Consider the following 16,784-nt stretch of genomic DNA (forward strand, 5'->3'; position numbering starts at 1 on the left):
GAAATTCAAAAGCCTGATTTTGGGTACGAAAATTTGGAAACACAGCGGACTATTTCGTACCTCCTTCCCTTCGTAAGCTCTCTGCCTTTTCACTGTGATACATCCGCGGACCCCGCAGCGCGTCACCGGCTCCAAACGCACGTCACACGACGCCGGACCTCACTTATTCCCTTCACCCCTAAGCTGACATTGTGGTGGAAGCTACGCGCTTGACGGACCAATCAGCCGCCCCCCTTTCATCACCTGACTTCATTCTTTGCGCGTGGGTATGCGCGAGAGAGCGAGATCACGTGGCAAAAGTGTGGCTACCCCAAGGAGCACGTAGCTTCCACAGCACTGTCAGCTTCGGGGTGAACGCGGTGGGGAAAGCAACTTGTGTCAGAATGTGGAGCGACGGGTTAATCTTCTAGGGGGAGAATGGATGTGTCCGGATTACGCAAACGAGAGTTCGAGCAAGACGGGACTCCTCTCCGTCTTTTTGAACTGTTTGGTAGAATGCACGATTTATGAGTTGAGGAGTTGGGAAAACGTTTCATGACGTCGGCGTGACCGCGCGCGTTGCGTTATGGGCTTGGGCGTGCCAACGGGGGGGGGGGGGGGGGGGGGGGGGGGGGGCGGGCGGGCGGGCGGGCGCTTGCCCCCCAGATTTTAGAGTGGGGAGGGGGGCAAGGCATGTATTTTGCCCCCCCCCCCCCCTAAAACAGCCGCCACTGGGCAGGGCAAACACTGACCGGCGGCGCACAAGGAATACCAAGGGCACCGCCCCCGGCCCTTTTAGGGGGGGGGGGGGGGGTTTACCCCTCCTTCCCCACTCAAAAACAAGTTGGTACGCCGCTGATTATGGGAATAATGCAACCGGGCGTGAACGCGCGTTGCATTATGGGAAATGTTTTGCTATATTTTCCGCTAAATTTAGCGAAAAATTTCGCTAAATTTCCCGCTAAATTTAACGTAGAAATTTTCACTAAATTTAGCTGGAAATTTAGCGAAAATTTCCCTTTAAATGGAAGCGGAGGAGGAGGGGAGGGCACGGATGGTGAGAAGGGGCATACCCTCCCCTCCTCAAGAGCTGCGCTCTAATTTGGCTTTTCAGAAAATTGTAAACGTCTTTTATTTTTTACATTCGAAATTGCTTGCGTCCATTATCAATGGCTGACGTTCACAAATTTGGCCGAGTCTTCTTACGATGGTCGACATAAAAAGAAGATATGCCTGAAGAAATGTTTTCGCTCTGTGAAGCACATCAACGTCGATCTGGTGAGGTCAGCTTTCACAAAGGCTCAAGGAGATCAGCTCCTGCTTTGGGACCTGATCTTTGATCGAGTAGAAAATTAAAGAGAAATTACTGCAGCACACGTGGGCACTTACCGTTTGCTTAGAGTTGATCTTCCATCTATTATAAACGGAGCGAATGAAATGTAATCCCTAATTTTGACCCTGTGAAAGCTTTCAGAAAGATCAGATACGTCTTCCAAATAGGTATTATTGCGTATGTTTTGACTACGATTTCTTCCTTACAATCCTAGACCTTCAGGGCACATTTCATGTTTTGGCTTCGATTTAAACAATCAAGGTCTTCCTTGTGTTATAGTGCTCAGTGGCCAAGTGCAATACCTCTCCTTTAATAATTTACTTTTTCTTTTTAGATGTTTGTACTACAAGTGCAGTATTGCACTGCACCGACAACTTGCGTGCTAAAAAAAAAAAAAATCTATGGCGCCATTTGGTGGTCAAAATAAGAACTATTAGTATCTTCCTGGCGCTCCGTTTCCGCGGCGAGCCAGCGTTTCCCAAGAATCGTTAAATTGTCCGCAACATTAAAAAAAAAAAAAAAAAAAAATGCGTGTACGATTGTTTTAAAGGGCAACTTCGCTCAATTACGAAGGTTTCAGGATAATCAGTGATTTCGCATTCACAAACACTAGTAAAAGACACTACATAATTTGCTTCGTGAAAAATAAGATATATACTGGAAAATCTAATTTTAAACTCGAGCAGAAATCGAAACCGAAACTTCGTCTCCGTCCTCGGGTTGCCAAGAACATGGCTGTCACGTGGTACGAGATGTCACGTGATCCTATACCCAACGACGGGCGGGATTGGGGCGTGCGTGTACCAGGCGCAAGTGTCGTCTGCACCGCACTCTTCACCACGTTTTGGTGTCTAGGACATTCGACGACGTCTGCATAACTGCGGCATAAGTCTGCGCACGTAGTGTCCGTAGTATGGACGAAACTCTGAGAGACAATAATCACAAACGGTGTCACGGCGGTAACCGCGGGACCACGGCGGAACTGCCGGACGGGTCCCAAGAAACCGCAGGCGCGTTACGCCAATCACGTGGCCACCGCTGACCGCCGAGTAAAGGCCCGTTCACACTCTTGCGACCGAGTTAGACCGAGGGAGACCAGACTGGTTTTTAATCCTCTTGCGACTTCGTAGGACCGGATGCGCTGCAGCGGAGCTGGTCCTAAGAGACCGCAAGAGGCTTAAAAACCGGTCTGGTCTCTCTCGGAGTGTGAGCGGGCCTTAATTAAGAAACCGATTTTTGCGGTCGATTTAGAGAGCCTGGCCGCTATTTGGGACACGCGGTAGACTCTAAATGAGTTTTGATCAGCCAAAGAAAGCGGAGCTCACCACAGAATTGTTCCATTGAGAGTAATTTTCAGCTAACTCGCATGCCTCGACCATGCGACTTATCTGTCCGCGAAATCGAGTCTAAGCAAGCGCTTCTTGAGCCAAGGGGCATGTTAATCCGCTAGCGTATTTCAATTCAGGTTTTAATAGCAATCGAGAAGTCATTTTGACGAATATGCGGCTTATGTATTATATTACGTACTATATCCCGCTAAAGCGATATTAGTATTTTCTATCGGGTTGAAATATGAGCTTAGTTGACTAGCTATTGGTTGAACTGCTGAATAAAAGTATATTTGATAGACAGAGAGATACAGGGTGAAACAAGGAGACGCCAGGCTCTTTAAATCGACCGGAAAATTCGGTTTCTTAACCTATCGCGCTTCGGCTTTGTGCAGCGTTGCCCACAGATGGTGCATTTTTTTTTTTTTTTTTGTAAAATTTGCGAAGAGCGAACTTACCTGAGGAAAAGGTAAAGAAATAAAAAGGCTTAGCTCCTATGGAAACGCAGCGACGCCACCGGTCTGCAAACAACACGGCGCCGTTTCGCACGGGAGACAAGAGATGGCGCAACAAACGCCGCCAACGAACGAGCATACGGCGACGATAGCAGGCCTTTTTAGCAGATGATCTTTTCGACTCAAAAGCGGCGCGCGTTCCGCAGGCGGCGACAGTCGCAGAAACAAAAAAGACAGGCGCGGTAACAGCAAGGAACTGCAGTTCCTTGTCTGCTAAATACGCCGGCTCTCGGCGTCGTCTGCTCGTTCGTTGGTGGCAGTTGGCGTCGCGACCGCTTGCGCCATCTCTTGTCTCCCGTGCGAAACGGCGCCGTGTTGTTTGCAGGCCGGTGGCTTCGCTGCGGTTCCATAGGAGCTAAGCCTTTTTCTTTCTTTACTTTTTCCTCAGGTAAGTTCGCTCTTTGCAAAAAAAAATGCACCATCTGTGGGCAACGCTGCACAAAGTCGTAGCGCGATAGGTTAAGAAACCGAATTTTCAGGTCGATTTAAAGAAGAAAGGTAAAAAACACAAGCGAGCTGGTGAATGGTATCCATAATAACCCTGAGACGAAGAAAAAATTAAAAAAAAAAAAAAAAAAACGGACAGTACAACGAAGTCTCTACATAGAGACTTCGTTGTACTGTCCGTTTTTTTTATTTTTCCTTCGTCTCAGGGTTATTATGGATACGATTTTAAGAGCCTGCCGTCTCCTTGTTTCACCCTGTAAATACGTGCAAAGGAAAAAAACTTTGTTTTTAAACAGACTAGATGGAAAAAGAATATTATAAAACGAATTTACAACGAAGGAAAAAAAAATTATAGCTATATTTACGGCGCAAAACGAATTTGTAGTTGGCGCCCCGCCGCTGGTCACGCGGTAGGCCCGCGCGCCGCCGCGCTGCGTCGACGCCGCCGCAAAACCACGCCGCCGCCGCACGCTGAGCGTTGTGCGACGCCGCTTCAACGCGTTTCTCCACGCCGCCGTCACCGCCGCCGCACAAGTTCGTCTGCTTCGGGGCGCCGCCAGCGCCGCCGCCGTCATCGGACCGGCCGGACCGGCGCACAGGTCTATCGCGTCTGCTTGCGCTTTTTCAGGAGTTTCGTTTGGACTCTAAAAGTTACTTATTGATCTTAGTTTTTTTGTTATACTTCAAACACTTTTAGAGGCCATAGGAAGCTTCCGAAAGAGCGCAAGCACCACGTGATAAATAAGGGCCACTTCCGCGGCGCCCGCGGGCGCCAACTACAATTTCGTGTAGCGCCGTAAATATAGATCTAAATTTTTTTTTTTTCGTTGTAATATTGTTTTATGACATCCTTTTTCCATCTAAGCTGTTTAAAAAAACTGTTTTTTTCCCTTTGCATGTGTCCTATAAACTCGGCGAAATGGTTCTAGCCGGCAGCACGGAGACGAATGCGGACAAACTGAAGACCGTCATTATCGGAGATTCACTCAGAACCTCTCTGCATTCAACTTGACTTCAAATCCTGAATGGAGAAATTGGGTTTTTTTTTGTGGCCGGACAACCTGACCAATGTAGACGTATATTGCTGCTGGCTTCGACAGGCGTATAATATAAATATTGGAGGCGCGAAAAATCATAATGTCGTGACAGCTTCTAACTTTGCGAGACGCGTCCCCCACCTTTTAAACGCATACAATTTCCCTTACTAATTGTATGCAGCGAGTAGGTTTTCCGAAATGAAATAATTGCAAAATCAGCCCAACTCCTTCGGTGTGGTCCATAGGCTTTTTCGTCTAAAAGCAGTCAAGATGAATAGCCAACGCACCGACCGGCGTCGGTAACTCAATCTTGAAGCTAACCAAACACAACAAAACTGAAGAAAAGCAGCTATCGAACCTTAACCATTTCGTCGTTTACCCTGAGACTGGGTTTTTTTTAGAAGTGCAGAAGTAACAGAAAAAACAGACAGGTCTCTTTTTGAGACCGGTCTGTTTCTTCTGTTACTTCTGCTCTTCTAAAAAAAACCCAGTCTCAGGGTAAACGACAAAATGGTTGACTTCCACCAGCTAGCCTGTACTTTGACTCTTTTCTCGTTTATCGAACCTTCTTATTCTATTAAGCGCAACATTGATGTTCCCTCCAGTGAAACACCTTGTTGGTCGTCCTCAGTCCACTGTTCTACATCCCTATAAAGAAACCACTTATCAGTCACCAAGTAGTCGTCACTTTGAATGTGATTCAAGACAGACAAAAAATCAAAACGTTTTTCTGTGATTCCTCCCCATCTAAGAAATCGAAAGCAGGCGACTGTGTGTAGTGGAGTAAACGAGCTTTCAAACACGTGATGGAAGGAAACGATCTACTGAGGTTTCACCACACTAATGAACACTCAGGCAAACTTAAGAAATATTCGTACCTTTGTCAAATTGCATTGTTCGCCACTGCGCTGACAACGCGTGCCCCTCGAAAGCCGCCAGAGACGTGGAGAGGCGTAAATCGACCTGTTCTGGCTGGTTCCCGGTCTTCCCGCTTGGTGGCGTCCGTTTTGCTGGAGTCGCGAATAGATGAGTCGTTGGGAATTAAGGGGGTGCCTTCAGGAAAACAAGTGGGGGGGAAATCACTGTCTTTTCCTCTGGTCTCTAGGATGGAGCGACCGTTATGGAACAAACTTTTGTTGAAAGACGCACCATCAACTTCTTTTTTTTTTAAATTGTCATTTGGCTCTTGTTTTGAGAAGACCCCGAAAACACGAACCTGGGTGTCTATTTTAGGGGTATCCACACGAAGGAGAACTCCGTGGATGGATGGTGTGACGTCAACAACCCGGGAAACTCCGTTCTCGGCTCCGCCGCCTACCTGCGGAGCTTTCGTGCTAACAGTACAAAGCCTCCGCCACAGAGGAGAACGGCGGCGCGAGACGTCAAAAAGGGATGACGTATGTCTCACGTGATGTGCGCTCCGCAGAGGAAAGGGGCGAATTTCTCTTTCGTGTGGATACCCCATTTGCAGAACGCCAGAAAACGCTCTTGCAGAGTATATATATACTGGCGCGAGCGTGTGGCTTCATCTACGTTTTTTTTCTTCTTCTTTGCGGGAGAACGCGTGCAAATGATTTGCGAGATCAAACCTCATGTCGTGCCAGCAGCTTGGACAGTGTTTTACACTAAGCATGAAACAAAGTATAGGCTTTTTTCTTCTGATTTTTTTTTAATCGTGGTTTTGTGCATTGTTTTCTAATGTTGCCTAATAGGCTAATACTCCACTTCAGCATCTTTTTTTATGAACACTTGCAGAATGCTGGGCACCGGCACTTGTGCAAAGAAAGCATTTGTTAGCGCCGCTTTAGTGGCTCTAGCAAATACCTTACTCGTGTATTTGGCGCTGGCGACCGAGGAATGCATGCTTTTGTTGTCACACCTATTTTAAACGAACGGTTAATTTGAGCCATATGTTTTCATGGAAGGAGAAAATAATTTGTGCTAAACTTCTGAAATGAAGAAAGCCAGCTTGTGTCTGTCTGCACAGCCAGAATCTGAGAGGACGGAGCAAAGCGTGGAGCTGAGCCGCGTGAACGCTTCGAGCAGCCTGGACGTCGAGGTGCTCACCATACACCTGGCTCTAGTGGCCGAAGAGCGGCATTTCATCAGTGGCATCATGCGCATCACCTGCATCATGGACACTCCGGAGCTCGGCAAGCGGACCACCGAGAAGATCATCACACGAGCTGCCTTCAACAGGTTACGACCCGGTAAGAGCTTATATATATATATATATATATATATATATATATATATATATATATATATATATATATATATATATATATATATACAGGGTGTCACAAAAGAAAATTTACATGGTCTTTTTTACCGCAAAAATAAACTAAGCATCGCCGAACGCTCAATCTCCGCCCAAAGGTAGCGCTAGAGGTCACAACCAGACGCCAAAGTTTCAGCCCGATCCGATAACTTAATCAAAAGTTATAAGTGATTTTCTGAAAATTTCAATGGGAAAATGGAGCCCATTTTTGCCCGTTTTCGGTTTCTGGTGCCATAGAGCCCCATCTGTTTGAAAACTCCGTTGGCCGCCATTTTCCCATTGAAATTTTCAGAAAATCACTTATAACTTTTGATTAAGTTATCGGATCGTGCTGAAACTTTGGCCCTTTGGCATCTGGTTGTGGCCTCTAATTCTACCTTTGGGCGGAGAATGAGCATTTGGCGATGCGTAGTTTATTTTTGCGGTAAAAAAGACCGTGTAAATTTTCTTTTTGACGCCCTGTATAAATATAAATATATATATATATATTATTATTATTATTGTACGACTTCTATGTGGAGTATTAAAAAATATTGGTGTTATGTGTATGTTTATACAGCCTGAAACTTATAGTCTGCCTCAACGGGCGACTTGTACCCCAGCTGTAGATGAGCAATTTAGCCAGTGCAGTACAACCGCTAGCCTGGGGTCTTTAACGTGCACCACGCAGTAGTGATACACGACCGCACGCCGGTACGATGCTCATCCAGATCGAAATGGGCAGGGGCGGGGATTGAGCCCAGGATCCCTGTGTTCTGCAGCGTGAGCTTACGCTCCACGTGCTCCGAGCTGGTGTGCGCCCACTTGGCCACCGATCCCCCCCTGTTCAATATTCACTGGCGGACAGAGCTGTGTGCGCGACTGCTGAGCGTGTGCTGGCAGCGAGCTTCCAGAGTTCTTTTGCAACGTGCATTCGACACCATCAATATTGCCGGTCTTAGCAGCCTATTATTGTGAGCTCATTCTGAGCATGCGCTCCCTCAAATATGGTGTCCAGTGAAGACGGCAGGGAGGTGCTTGAGTTGTCCCTCCTCCAGTGCAAGACCTTGAATAGCGTGTCTCGTGAGCTCCGAGCGAAAACGCGTAGCTCGAGCACGGTGGGGGGAACGAGCGCGTGTTGGGGGAGGCATTCGAAAGAGACGCTGTTCTCATCCTGGCATGGGCGTCGGCAGAACTTTTTCCAGGGGACTGCATACTTATCCCCCCCCCCCCCCCCGGAATGTTGACGATGTTGGCTATTTTCAGCACGTTTCCACGTGATTCTCTTCTTGCGTTCACGGCCGCACCCTGAATTAGGGGCTACAAACCATTAATCTCAATGACAATCGCTGGATCGCGCTTCCCACTCCCGTGAGTGAAGCCCCCGAACAACTATCTTGGATGTAAAAAAATTGCGTTTTCGGAGCGTTGCGGAGGCTGGCGGCAGCGTGCTGAAGACGTTTTCTACTCGTTCGTCATCATTCACCGAAGAAGTTTTTTAAACTCGGCGTATGCCGTGAGACTTGCTGTTGAGAACACGTGGAAATTTTTACGGAAGCGCAGTGCCGCAGGAAAAAAGCACAACGCGTAAAAAGCAAGTTTCGCTGATCTCGCGCACGGCGTAGTCAAAACTTCCTTGGCAATTTTTTTTTTTTTTTTTTTTTCCGTTTAAGTTTTTTTTTAATAACCATTTTATAACCTTCAGATACTAAACAGCAAGTAGGGAACAGTAAATCCATGGTATTCAGAAAATGTAGTTGGCTTGGGTAACTCAAAAAAAGCTGTGTACCCATTAACTGGTGTGGGTACAGCTCCCCCCCCCTCTTGCACCCCCCTCAAAATTCCAGAGGGAGGCAACTGCCCCCCCTTGCACCCCTCTGCGGACGCCCATGCATCCTGGCAGTGCTTCTTGTGCTCTTCCTATAGACCTTTTTCGCATAACCTCATACCAGCGCTTAACTGACGTGGTACTCTCGTCCCGGTGCATTTTTGGATAGCCCGCTGACACAGGGTATGCAACCGCCAAGGGTATGGACGAGAAGGTCGTGCGTGAGTGATTTCCAAGGGCTTCTTTTTTTCCCGTGTTCCAATTCCCAAAATCTATGGTTGTCTGGCTATCACTGCGTCGTCGTCATGTGTACAAATAATTTTCATAAGAATACAAACAATCGCGGAGAATGTACAACGAGCGCAAGAAGCTGCAGCGAGAGTGTGGCTGCAATTTTATTGAACAACACACATTCCACATATCAGACTCATCGTCACGTTTATGCTCACGGTTACTTCGTCTGCGGCAAAAGGACAGATTACAACCCGGTGCAGGTGCTCCGATTATGTTATCACTACAAGGTATGCTATTGCTCCGTGGCATGTGGGGGGTATAAAAATGTCTTCGTGCCATTACTCAAGATGCAGCTACCAAATGTCGAGGGCCTACCTGCATAGACTACTGTGGAAACTCAATCAAAGCACCCCACCGTCGTCACCCTCGTTCTTGGGGGCCTGCCATTAGCCATCTCGATTCAACCGGCCAAGTTCTGGCCAAGTTATTGTAGCCGACTATAGCCAAGTGTAGCCAAGTTCCCCCATACCCGCACCGTTGCCTACCCAGAACTACAGCGGTTCCATCCTGGACAGAGAAAGAAATTGGAGAAAGTGGCTCTTATGAGAATCTTGGCATACACAAAATATGAACAAAATTCTAAACCGATCCACTGGAACGCTGCCCAAGCAGCTATATACACGGGCTACGATTCGCCACACACAACAACAGAAGGAGAAAATAATACTGCGAGAAAGAAGAAAACAACAACAGCTTGCTACCTTTGGGCCCACATACAGTCACCCGTGAACAAGGAGCCGAGCCGGCTTCGAAACGCCGGGCACATTGAAGAAACTGGTTAGAGTCTACTAAGTACCCTTTCTTATTGCTTACGTAACCAGACGGAGTTCCGCCGAAATGTTTACATTTAAGAGCTACAGTGTACTAGAATACGGGGTAGTTTTGGGACCAGAGCAGCTCGCATGAGGCATGTGGTGTAGATCATGATAGGTGTCGACACTGGCGCATAGGCAGTAGGGCCAGTATGGTGGTGGTTGTGCGCGTGCACCGCGTGCACGCACGCGTGCTTCGGCACGTGCGGACTGCAGCAACTTTCTGCTGCTCTGCCAACTGCAGTGCCGCGATGAGACCGAGTAAACGTTGATGAATGCTAGCCCAAACCTGCTGACGAAATTGTAGTGGTGACGCTGCAGATCTGTTACCATTTATCTGTTGGTTGCCGAGGTGGCACCACCGGAGGGCCGAATTTACGGCTTTCCGAGAGGACACGCGAAAGGGTGAATAAAGTTTTTCGACGGGTGGCTGTCAGTGCTCACACTTGATCCCAGGATCCAGTTCATTTATATCAAATTGGCATTAATATCGGTTGTGCCCTCGAGGTGGTACCGATTGAGGCAATTTTATTTTTCAAACTTTTTACAAGCCTCGCCCTATCAAATGTCCGCGGTCTGTTCCAAACAGAAATGTGTTAAGTAGTGTCGTAATTAATGTAGGCGACTTAGTTCATGGTAAACTAAAATAAACAGCGCGTGCAAAAAAAAAAAAAGACCAGGACGAAGGGAAGATGCAAACGATACAAGCGCTGGACTCACAACTAAACATTTATTGAAAAAATACCAACGAAGTAAACCGCAAATTGCTTCAGCACGTGTCAAGATAAGCAATTTCTTTTTTGTGAAGAAAAAAAAAACGATGTTTGGTTGATGCCTGCATCTTGCCCCTCTTTTGTTATTGCACACGCTTCCAATAATTCTCTGGTGGTTTCATCTGTGCCCCTCCCAATGATGGGGATGTTGTTGAATTCGGGCTGGCATTTACAAGCAGCACAATGCAGAGGCAGGTGACTTCCAGCAGTCGACCGGAGTGACCGATCATGTTTACGTGCCCTGTCATTAATACATCGGCCAGTTTGGCCGATGTACACTCTTATGCAGCTTAGTGGGATCTTGTATACCACGCCAACCAACAATGCAATCAACATACTTATTCCTGTGCTTTACGGCATATTGGCTCTTGCCCCCAGCCTTTTCCGCAATTCTAGGGCGAGTTGCGCCAACTTTCGAGGTGCCGAAAACACAATGGGGACGTTGAACCGCCCAGCTACCTTTTTCAAATTGTGCAAGATTTTATGCATGTAAGGGAGCACCTGGGGTCTCGTTGTGGGTCTCTCTTTGTTTTTACTTGACGCTCCCTTAATCTTTTTTAACAATGTGTGCACCACTGCCATAATAACTGACGTTGGGAAGCCAGCATCTGTCAGCCGCTGTACCTGCATCCTAAAACTTACTGACATTGAATGGTAGCAGGACTTTTCCAAGGCAGTCTGGAGGCAAGAGGACACCATGCTCCCTTTTACAAGTTTAGAGTGGGCAGAATCATAAGGGAGTAATCCCTTCTTAGAGCGTGGTTGGTAAAGCCAATTAACACACGTGACGTTTTCCAAAATCTAGTCTAAGGTCTAAAAATTAAAGGTGTGCCCTATCCCGTAGTTCATGGGTAAACCTTAGCCCCCCAGAGTGAACACATCCAACACTGCTTTTACAGCCCTGTCCTCAGAGGCACCTTCAGACATTCTTGTAACCACTAGATAATCGTCAACGTATCTAAACACTTTGTTAACACACTCCTAGTCTAAGTTTTCATTGATTGCCTGATGACATTTGGCCAAGAAAATGTCACAAAGTACCGGGTTACACAAGAGCCAATGCAAATTCCTTCTTTTTGCACATATAACCATCATCATACATAATTAATGTCAACTGTAAATAAAACTTGAGTAGTTTCATAAAACTATAGACTCCTACGCCACTTTCATTTTGAAACTTATTGACACTGTTTTCATCAATACATTCACGCACCGACACAAAGTGCCCCTCGTGAGGCACGGAGTAGAATGCCGCTGCATCTGCGGGTTCGCCTGCACTAAGATATTCCACAACCGCATGCGAATTTCGCACTAGAAACGGGTCCCGGAGCTCTAGGGCACTAAGATGACACAGGAAAAACTGGCTAGCCTGTTTCTGCCGCGCCTCCCTTTCCGTTACAATAGCCCTGAAGGGTGGGTCCAGCTTATGTGTTTCTACGGAAAAGAAAACCTTTAGGTGGTCTTTTTTACTCTTCTTTATGTATTTTCCTAATTCGGTCAACTCGAGAGTATCGCACAACTTCAGTTCTGCGCTCTTGACTCTTTTTGGGTCGAGTGAGGTCGGTTTAAAGTTCTTACAAACCGCTGTTCTAGATTTATTCCTTAGCATGTACTGAGGTAGAACGACGAATCCCCCCTCTCTGTCTGCTTGGAGCAAACCAAGTATGGTTTCCTGAAAAAACGACAATTTTTCTCAGTGTGCTCCCCACAGGCGATGGTGACCTTTTTGAAGAGCTTTTTGACAAACAATCAACCCCGTCCCCTCTCTGTCTGCTTGGAGCAAACCCAAGTACGGTTTCCTGAAAAAACGACAATTTTTCTCAGTGTGCTCCCTGCAGGCGATGTTTGACCTTTTTGAAGAGCTTCTTGACAAACAATCAACCCCCTCCAAAACACACCTTTCTCTTTACTTCTTCCTTATTAGTCTTTTCCGACACCCTCCCTACCAAGGCCAGCAGTTCATGTTCCACGCTGTACTTGGGTCTTTTTGCCAGAGTTCTCGTCACATCCTTTGGAAGCTGAACGTCTCCAAGTACTGTCAAACTGCCTCAGCTCTGCACCGTTGTCTGCGCTCTTTTCGGTAAGGCGGTTTGAACTTGTTGCAACAGAAACTGTCACCTGATCCAGTAGTTGATGAAGATGCTCTCTGGGTTTCCGAAATCCCGACGATGATTCCGCACCACACAAGCAAAGCACTTTCAGGTAGTCGTGCAGAAGGTGAACTTGTCTCCAGTTTTCCGACAATGTGTGCTACATTGTTGGTGTTCTTTCAATTAATGTTTAGTTGTGAGTCCAGCGCTTGTGTCGTTTGCATCTTCCCTTCGTCCTTGTCTTTTTTTTTTTGCACGGTTTATTTTTGTTTACAATGTCCGCAGCCAGTGCAAATTTGCGCTCATCTGACACAGCCACACACACATGCAAAAGGAGTACACACCAGTAACAATTGGAACATGAGCCCCGATGTATATATAGTGGCTAGCAATATGAGCTGGAAAGCGGGAGCGGCGACCAAGCAGTACAGCCCACACAGTCTGCCGGACAGTGAGCCAAGCAGTGAAGCGGCAGCGGCGGTCTTCAGATTCGTGGACGGAACCCCTCACGTTGTGCGCGTCATCAGATGCGTGCTCGCCCGGTGTTGGCTCGCCACGGGCGCACGCTATGTTTTGGCTCTGCATGCGGCGGCGGAGGAGGAGGCCGTGGATAGGAAAATTCACCCAAGCGCTTTTTCCGCCTCTTATCATTCGCGTTTTTACACCGCCAGCTTTGCGCCTGGTGCACGAGCGGGAACTTTAGAGCACTGCCGTGGCTTCCCACGCGCTCCAAGTCTTTAGAAAATTTACTGAATTAGTGGTGTTCGATGGCACTCAGCAAGTTTCTAACTGCAAGCTTGTGTTTAGCTTCACTAATTAAAAATTTGATGAACAAAATTTAGTTAATGATCTGACTTACCGTGACAGTGATATATTATAGGGTGGTTCAAGTCACCAGGCTCGATCTAAAATGGACCTTAAAAATCGACGCCTGCACATAGCCATCTAAACTTTTAGTCAAAGGTGTATTTCACAGGTCAATTTTTTCTTCTAAAATTACAAAGCATAGTTCTCTTTTAGTAAAAAATAGGGCCAAGAAACTTGGCAGGGTCTACGGTGGGCGGCGACCCAGACGACCAGGTCCAGTAGCGGGGTGTGTTTGGCGTTCCTATAGATAGATGGCGTCAGGAGCAGCGTCTGAAGGTGCAGCCGACCAGCCAAAGAAAGCAGACGACACACAGACGAAATCCGTTGGCAGCAAAAGCGCCGCCATTATGCAGACGCGTTTTTTTTTTTTTTACTTTAATTTTTGCTTTTATTGTTCGTATTTATTTTTTAACCAAAGGTACATTTCAAAAAGATTATATTCATTTTAATAAACCACGGTGGTCGCGAGCCGTCGCAACAAGGAGGTAGCGCCATCTATCAATACGAACGCCAAACACACCCCGCTACTGGTGTCTCACAGGCGTTAATATCCAGATGATCCAGAGCGATCTTGCGCAAAAATGGTATAAAGTCCCATTCCTTCATATTTTCACATTATACCTGCGTCAGCGAGCACGAAGAAGCCCGAAGTCGTCGGAAAGCAGCTGCACATCACGGCTACCGCGCACCAAACAAACTCGCATCCGCCAGCTCTGGGCGCTGCCATCTTACCTGTGACGTCATGGCTCTTGGGAGGTCACGTGACGAGTGGTCACATTTGCGTACAACATGGCGGCAACCGGGGGGGGTGCCACTTCCGAACTTCCGGTTTATCACTCTAAGCCCCTCTACCTCGTTGGGAATATGCCACCATTCATTTGACTGCAGGTGCTATCTTCCTTCTGTTTTTGCGGGCTTCTCGGAACAATCTTTTTTCAGAAACTGTGACGGAACGTGGATCTCAACACTCGCACGTGGATCTCAACACTCGCAAGTTGCGGATTATCTTGAAATTATTAGTCTCCTTGGCTGGCTTGTATAGCATTTTCGTCAGAGTGAGGCGTGCATTTAAAATAAATGAGCCAGTGAACTGAGGCACCCGAGGGCCATGCTTATTTTGCTAAATTGGTCAGAGGAAGATTTGTATTGCCAGTATTGTTATTTATGACCCAGAAATGCAGCTCCACCTCAAGTCTTTAATAAAAAAGAAAATAATAATAGGCGCCACTTTCTTTGACCATGACAAATTGGTTAAAATATTTTTCCTAAATATTCATTCGTGTTATGCTGGCCATTTTTTTTTAATTGCAGATAAGGGGCTTTATTGTGGGACTCAACATTTCTGTAGAGAAGTGAAATTGCGACAAAATAATTGTGGCAATTGCAAAGGTCACATATTGCTTATCAAGTATTTTTAATACAATATTAATGTATGCATGTTTTCAGTAGGTGCAGGTGTAAAGCAAGGTTAACCCGCATTGTTCACCCGACAATTTATTTCACTCGATTAATCTGTAACTTTTTCTAAAAAAATTATCTCCAAGAAAACAACTTTAGTTAACAATTGCATGTGACTCCCATATATATTTATTTTTATATAAATGGCATCATTTAGCATACATTGGCGGTGTTTTTGGAGCAATAAAAAGGAATTCCGAGTATCAAACAAAATATGTAGTATTGAATTCTAGTTCCTCGCTCCTACCGTGAGATGTAAACCAATTGCGAAGATGCTGCACCTTACATTTGAAGCTCCTTAGGGACAGCTTTGTTTGGCAACAAAGTGGAAGGGCGTTCGGCTTCTGGGCACGTCCACGTTGTGATCCGAGTGGGTGCCCAGGAATGAGCAGCGATGGCCTCTCTTGGTTCCTGAGGAGGTGGCTCACTGGAATCGGTGGTCTCTGGCAGAGAACCAGGAGGAGGGGGTGCTCCTCTTGGTGCCGGGCACAGTCATTCGTGGCAGTGGATTCTGGCTCAACTGCAGCTCGCCCGGAGCCCACTCCATCCGCTGGTTCAAGGACGAGCAGGAGTTCTACCGGTACCCGCCGACAAGCACCACCGCCAACCTCAGTGTGCCTGGAGTCCCCGTCAGGGTAACCGCCTTTTCTTTTTCACTGCGACCAACTGAGACAAGACCGGTTTTTAAGCATCTTGCGACAGCTTAGAACCGGCTGCATTGCTACGCAGCTGGTTGTAAGCTGTCACAAGAGGCTTAAAAGCCGGTCTTGTCTCAGTTGGTCATAGTCAAATGTGAACGGGCCTTTAATCTGTCCCGAGGAACGCTGCGGTTCTTCACAAGCTGTGCACGCTCGAGTGGCTAGCCTTGACTGCTTTGACTGGAGCACTCGCTGCACGAGCGCTGTGCAGCCGCCGAGGCTTCATCTAAACCAAAAAGCTTGCACTTTTAGCTTGTGCGGCTAACAATAAGCCACGCGAAGGTGAGACAAAGTATAGTACAAACTTGAGCGTCTCAAACTGTCGCACTGTAGAAGCGTGCCTGCTCTAAAGCCCCTTCATGTTTCAAACGTAGCGCAAGGTGCGTCGATGCACGAGGCACGTGCAGCGTGCAGCTCTTGGGAAGATCATGGCGGCACAGCGCAGCACTAAGCTAGATTTCTGACGCCATGTTCTTTCCTGAAGTGGCGCGCGACACGTGCCTCGAGCATTTCCATAACAATGAATAGCGCCACTTTTTTCAGGTTAGTGGGGCGTTAGCCTGTTCTAGCGCAGAACGCCATCACGAGGCAAATATAAAGAAACGACAAGAATTTGAATGCCGTTGAAGCACATGTCAAAGCTAGGAGCGTGTGCCAAGAGACGCCATTTTACGCATTCCAAAGTAAAGAGGAAAAAAGAAAGAAAGAAAAGGGAACGTCGCAAGACACCATATATTCTGACGTCTTCACCCAGATAGAGACTCGTACCTTAGAGGTGGTGGCCTGAATGTGGCACTTTCAATGGTCTTGCGGCGTTGAATGTAGCCGATATTGGAAGTCAAAAGGTGTTTTTCCCGTTCTTCGGCACTACACAGAAAGGAAAAGGCTCAGCGATGGCGCCACAAGTAGTTCGAGGCTCAATTATGTGAGCTTGTACATACCCAAAATGAGGGCGCCACAGTTTGTGCAAACCTTCAGTCCAGGAGGCGTATAACAATAAGCTGGGGTTCCATTGATCAAACACTCGGGTCACAGTGAGTAGTTTAGTTCCATTCGCGTTAATAA

General features: G+C 47.0%; 1 protein-coding gene across 1 annotated transcript in view; it reads left to right on the forward strand.

Moving 5' to 3' along the window:
- LOC8029685 overlaps positions 1 to 16,784 on the forward strand; it is a 132,603-nt gene that overhangs the window by 103,876 nt on the left and 11,943 nt on the right. Inside the window, exons 5-6 of the mRNA XM_040218269.1 lie at positions 6,627 to 6,849; positions 15,472 to 15,656. Of these exons, the coding sequence (XP_040074203.1) occupies positions 6,627 to 6,849; positions 15,472 to 15,656 (408 nt within the window). The remainder of the gene's footprint in view (positions 1 to 6,626; positions 6,850 to 15,471; positions 15,657 to 16,784) is intronic.

Source organism: Ixodes scapularis, unplaced genomic scaffold, assembly GCF_016920785.2.
Source record: "Ixodes scapularis isolate PalLabHiFi unplaced genomic scaffold, ASM1692078v2 PGA_scaffold9__187_contigs__length_104089568, whole genome shotgun sequence".
Classification (NCBI taxonomy): domain Eukaryota; kingdom Metazoa; phylum Arthropoda; class Arachnida; order Ixodida; family Ixodidae; genus Ixodes; species Ixodes scapularis.